The sequence below is a fragment of the Capra hircus genome, chromosome 2, assembly GCF_001704415.2.
Source record: "Capra hircus breed San Clemente chromosome 2, ASM170441v1, whole genome shotgun sequence".
Lineage (NCBI taxonomy): Eukaryota > Metazoa > Chordata > Mammalia > Artiodactyla > Bovidae > Capra > Capra hircus.
The window spans coordinates 92,182,347-92,188,346 of record NC_030809.1 but is presented as its reverse complement, the minus strand read 5'-3'; the positions used below and the strand labels follow the sequence as shown (position 1 = coordinate 92,188,346).

At 43.5% G+C, this 6,000-nt stretch overlaps 1 protein-coding gene across 2 annotated transcripts in view; it reads left to right on the top strand.

Moving 5' to 3' along the window:
• Positions 2,150–6,000, top strand: part of STAM2 (signal transducing adaptor molecule 2) — a 51,049-nt gene continuing 47,198 nt past the window's right edge. Inside the window, exon 1 of one of the 2 annotated variants that reach the window (XM_018063083.1) lies at positions 2,150–2,385. In XM_018063083.1, the coding sequence (XP_017918572.1) occupies positions 2,346–2,385 (40 nt within the window). In that variant the 5' untranslated portion in view covers positions 2,150–2,345. The remainder of the gene's footprint in view (positions 2,386–6,000) is intronic. The other variant, XM_005676127.3, reaches the window with a different exon arrangement.

The window sequence follows — 6,000 nt, the reverse complement described above, 5'->3', positions numbered from 1 at the left end:
CCAAGAGACTGGAGTTACTTGGCACAGAAAATTAAATACCTAGAGATTCTTAAGCATGTTTGCTATTAAAGATGTGGAAGAGTTAAGGAATCTCTTTAAAATGTGAATACTTTCCAAAGGTGAATTCTCAGCCCTTTGCTCTTATCTCAACACAGTCTCCTCTACAAAATCTCTTCTTCAAGTGCTTCCTAAAGTAGCCGTCTGGCCTGCTTCTTAACGTGTATCATGCACAATGCAGTCAGGTTAGTATCTGGGAACTTTTTGTGTACTCCTCTGCTGCTCAAAATCTTCAAACGATCGATGATCTAGTGCCTTCAGTGATAAAATTAAAAATTCTTAACTTGCTCCTTAAGGCTCTTTCCTATGTTTCCTCTTATGTCTATCTAGCCTCATTTTCCATTCCAACACTCTTAATCCCAGACAAATCCACCTAGAAAACCTCCAGATATATTTTGAACATCCTAGGTTCAATGGTTTTGAAAATCAGCTTCTCTTCACCTGCAAATGTTTCCTCCTTATTTGTTAACCTATCTTTATGATACAAAATGCAACCACTTTTCTGAACTATGCCATGTATAAAGGTTCTCGTCTTTGTTTCAAATCTTTATACCAGAGGTTGTAAAATGGTTTTTTTTGGCCCGTTGTTAAGATATTGAAGTCATTTTAAGATTTAAAAAAAATCATTAATAAATTGGAAGCTCTAGTAGGGTCCACACTTCAACTAATGGCTTAAGTTTACTGGTAGTTGCCAAGTACTGTTTAGTTGCATTTGAAAGGTATTTATTGAGCTTTATTTGAAAAGTATTTATTAGGTGCTGGACACTGTTTTAAATGCTGGGGATACAGCAAGGAACAAAAATAATCATGGAGTTTATATTCTAAAGAGAGAGATAACATAGTAAGTAAATTATATATTGTTGTTTATTATTTAGTTTCTCAGTCTTTTCCAACTCTGAGACACCATGGACTATAGCTTGTTAGGATCCTCTCTTCATGGTATCTCCCAGGATACTGAAGTGAATTGCCATTTCCTCCTCCAGAGGATTTTCCCAACCCAGGGATGGAATCCACGTTTCTCCCGCATTCCAGGCGGGTTCTTAACCACCGAGCCACCGGTAAAGTCCCAAGACATACTAGGAATTTTTTTTATATATTAAGACTTTATTGGCCCTAATATATTATGATATATATTATTTCGAACGGTGGTGTTGGAGAAGCCGCTTGAGAGTCCCTTGAACTGCAAAAAGTTCCAACCAGTCCATCCTAAAGGAAATCAGTCCTAAATATTCACTGGAAGGACTGATGCTGAAGCTGAAAATCCAATACTTTGACCACCTGATGCGAAGAACTGACTCACTGGAAAAGACCTTGATGCTGGGAAAGATTGAAGGCAGGAGGAGAAAGGGACGACAGAGCAAGAGATGATTGGATGGCATCACCGACTCCATGGACAGGAGTTTGAGTAAACTCCGGGAGCTGGTGATGGACAGGGAAGTCTGGCGTGCTGCAGTTCATGGGGTCGCAGAGTCGGACACGACTGAGCGATTGAACTAAATTGAGTCCAGCAGTATTCTCATGGCGAGACCACGATGGAAAGCGAAAAGACAGGAGTCGGCACAGAGCCATTGTTACTTCGGCCGCTGCTTCTAGGGTGGTTATTCCCGCGGAGTTTAGGCGCCGGAGGAGAGTGCAGCCCTGCAAGCGATATGGGCGGAACCAAACCCTTCCCCGACTCTCTGCGCTACCAAGGCTCCTTCCGTTTCCAAGGCAACGGGACTGTGACGCGAACGCAGCCGCGGCCCCAAAGCCGTGTGGCACCACAGCTTAGAAAGGAACCAATTTAGAGAGAGCTTGGTCGTCTGAACCCGCAGCCCTAGGCTGAGAACCCCGGACGACCGTACCCCTAGAAAAGCTGCCTCCGGCACTGCAACTTCCGGGCCTCTGGCTTCGCCCAGTCCCAGGCGCGACGACTTCCGGCCGCGAAGGTCCCCTGCTCCGTGGCTTGCCCGGGTCCTAGCCATGGACAGGTGGCCGCGGCGGCTGCCTAACCCCTGTTGGAACTTCGGACTAGGGCTGCCGCCTCCTCCGCCCGGGCGGCGGACACAGGAGCGCTGAGAAGATGCCCACGGCTGGCGGGACCTCTCCCCGGGAGGAGAGTTGAGGGCGGAGCGCGGACCGGGAGCTGGCCCATCAGGCGGGATCCGGGCAGATGCAGTGGCGGAAGTGCTGGGACGTGGTCGGGGCCGAGCTAGACGTCTAGGAAGCCGCCGCCGCGGGTCCTCCAGCCCCGAGCAGCTGCCGAGCCTCTGCGTGACCGCAGCGACGAAGGCTCGGGCGCCGGCGAGATGCCTCTGTTCACCGCCAACCCCTTCGAGCAAGATGTGGGTAAGTGCTGGGCCCGGCCCTGGGCCGCTGTTTGTTGTGTTAGAAAGTGGGCGGTGGCGACTCTGGGAACTGGAAAGCCTAGGAAAGGGGGCGGCGCCGCCGCTCATAGGCATCCAGGATTTTTTTTGAGAGGGTGGGCAGCCTCGGTGCGTCCTCAGCGGCCTGGGGCGTGTCTCCAGCCCACCTGAGGTTGGGGACCTCGAACAAGGACCATTCCCCTCGTCAAACTCAGGAATAGGGAGGAGCCTGGGCCTCTCTGGAGACTTCACTAATTGAGCAGTTACGGAGTTGATGACACAAACTTTCAGCTCCCACTAGAGCTGGTTGAGTCTGGTGTCCCCCGGCCCTGCAGTCCCCTGCCCCGTGCTTAGGAAATGGTGCAGCAGACGCTGATGTGTAAGGCACTCAACACTTAAGAGACTTAAACTTGTTCCTGTTCAGTAGAAGGGAGGTGTTTTACCTCGCTTATATCCAGATGCGTCCAAGCCGTGATAGCAACTATTTACGGTAGTTGGAAGTGTTACTCTACCCATGGATGGCGGGAGTGCTATAAGGTGTTCTGTCTTTTATGAAAAGGAAAACCCCAAGATTTCAGAATAGTCCAGAACACCTGATATTTTACTTGTTGAGGGGTCGTCAGTGATTATGGAGCGAGATAATTAGGTTATGAAAAAGAAACCGCCAAGATTTCAGAACAATCCAGAACACCTGATATTTTACTTGTTGAGAGGTTTTCAGCGATTATAGAGTGAGAAAAAGATGGACTGGGTGTGAGAACTTACTTGTGGCATTAGAAAAGCAGTAACTGAAGCTGACTAAAGTAAGTATTGATATTTTTGTAGCAGCAGTTAACTGTAGATATAGTTTTAGGATTTAGTGTAATGAAATGCGTGGCTGAAAATGCCAGTCATACTGAATATTGCACATCACAGAATATTGCACCTGTTTCATAGTTACAATTTTCTGACTATGGGAGAAGTCTAGAAAGGGCCCTGTTGTGGTTTGTGATTCCAAAAGTGCGTATTCAAAAGTCTAATAAGTATTTTCTATTTCCAGAGAGCTAGAAAATATTATATATTTTGACCCTTTTGGTTTTCAAGTATGTAATTCCATAATTTCATTCAGCTTTTCTCTTGGTAGTTTAACATTGGTGACTGTTATAAATCTTGGAAGCATCACGTTGAGGCTCACAACCTCTGCCTTTGGAGCACCTAATGATGTCTTCTTCCTTGCAGTGAGACCTACACTTTTTATTGTTGTTGTGAAGACTTTTGTTTTGTCACAGTTTTAACAAAGAAAAAAAGCAAACTAGAATAAGACAAGTGATTTTCAAACTTAAAAATTGTGGAACTCTTCAAGGGAGATTTTTCATGGAAGCCTATTGTTTTCTGATTGAAAACTTCTCTAGTGAAAGTAAGCCTAGTTGCTTTTCTAAACCTTCCCCTCAGTGGCTCCTGAGGTTCCAACATGGTTTAGTAGATCATAGTTTAGTACTGCTGTAGTAAAAGAAGCACTGCCCTTCAGGCAAAAAAACAAAACAGAACAAAACCATGTATAGATTATTTAATGGGCAGTGCCATCAGCCAAAGCTTCAGGTACTTATTTGTTAACTTAAGTATGACTGACTGGAAGTCAGTATCCAAAAGACAGTTTAAAAATAAAATAGAAAGCTTGATTGTAAACTTCTTTTAGGCAAGTGGTTGGAATTAATAGAGAAAATGGTATGATTTAGGATTTCACATTGACTTTATATCTCTATCATAGAAGGAAAATTACATATTGCTCTTTGAAAGCTTAAAGCCTTCTTTAATTTGAAAGTAAAGTAATATGACACGCAAGTCATTATTTAACTTGCGATGTCCACAGGAATGTTCCTTTGCAATGTCATTGTCCTTTTCACCTGCTGTCTTTGATTCAGTCAGATTTTTATTACCATTGTTTCTTTTTTGTCATTGCTTTGTTTACCTTTCATTTAACAAATAGGCATTGAGTGATTACTGTGCACCAGAAATTGTGTTAAGTTCTGGGGACACAAATTTAATAAAACAGACTATGTTCCCTCAAGCAACTCTCTTTCTAATGGTGGATTCGTACACATATAAAAAGATAATTGTAGGGACTTCCCGGGTGGATAAGAATCTGCCTGCAAATGCAGGAGATACAGGTTTGATCTCTGGTCCAGGAAGGTTCCACATGTGATGGAGAAGCTAATCCTGTGTGCTACAACTACTGAGCTTGTGCTCTAGAGCCTGCGAGCTGCAACTCCTGCAACAAGAGAAGCCACCACAAATGAGAAGCCCATGCACCACAAGGAAGCGTAGCCCCCACTCTCCACCACTAGAGAAGGCCCACAAACAGCAACGAAAGACCCAGAGCAGCAAAAAAGAAATAAAAATTTTTTTAAAAAATTGTAATACAATGTGAAAAATACAATACTAGAAATATAGGCAATGCTTTATATTTTCCCTCTATTTACAGCAGTCATTTTCCCTGAAAAGAAGACAAGGACCTCAGGCATACATTTTATCTGTACCGGTGTTGACACTAGCCTCTCTCTCTCTCCCTGCTTTCCTGACAGTACTTAAACCTGCAGGGAGTAACCACCTCTTACCATGTGTATGATATGGTCATTTGAAAGTTGAAACTACCTTCCTTTGGTTGGTGCAGTCTCATCAGAGGGTGCACAGTCTTTCTGATAGCATTCATGTCGAGAAGAAATCCTTTGCTCGAGGCAAAAGGCTGTAGCAAGTCAAGATGTCCTAGAAGGCAAATGGACTTGTCAAATGGAAGCAGGTCAAAGTCTAGGAGGTAAAACGCTCTGGCAAGTTCCAGTTTTTATCCTGAAGTCAAAACCTATAAATCCTGAAGGATATGCTAGGTCTACCATACCTAGCATTAGAGCTCTTTAAATACTTACTGGAATTCTTCTAATCTGGATTTATTATTCATTTTGTTGAATAAAATTTCTCTGAAGCTGTGCTGAGAAAAAAAGAGAAAATATCCACATGTATCCCTCCACTCTCCCCCAGCCCTGAGTCTTCTCTTGTGGGTTTCCTGAGGTAGAGCCTGGTTAGGGCAACCTTTTTAGGGGATTCCAAGGAGAAAGTAAAACATGAGGGACAGAGTCAACAACAGCAAGATTTAGTGATAGTGTTAAAAGGACTGATGTCATTTCCTTATATTCTCTATCAGTTTTTTCCAGTCTCATGACATTGGTTCCGGAGTCATGACTGTTCTGCTCCATAACTCCAGTTCTTATTTGCATATCTTTTTTCTCCTTACCCAAGTTAGGCAGTCTTTCTTGCCAGTCTCCGCCTCTATGCCTTTTACTGTTCACTGATAGATTTTTGCTCTTTTTCAACAACTCTTGGTATCTCCTTCCTTAAGAGATATACTTAATTGTTTTCCGCAAAGCTGAGCTTAAACTCTGCCTCTATAAAAACTCTTCAGACACAGTGGATTGAAGTATGAACTGTATCTATAAGGAGACTTTTTCAAGTAAAATTTGAATGTATGTATTGCTGTCTTTGACTTGTGTTGTGTTCAAATAACTTAACAGTGAGGTGGCTTAGGATTTTCTGTATGGAATTTTTTTCTCGGTGAAATTTTACAAGA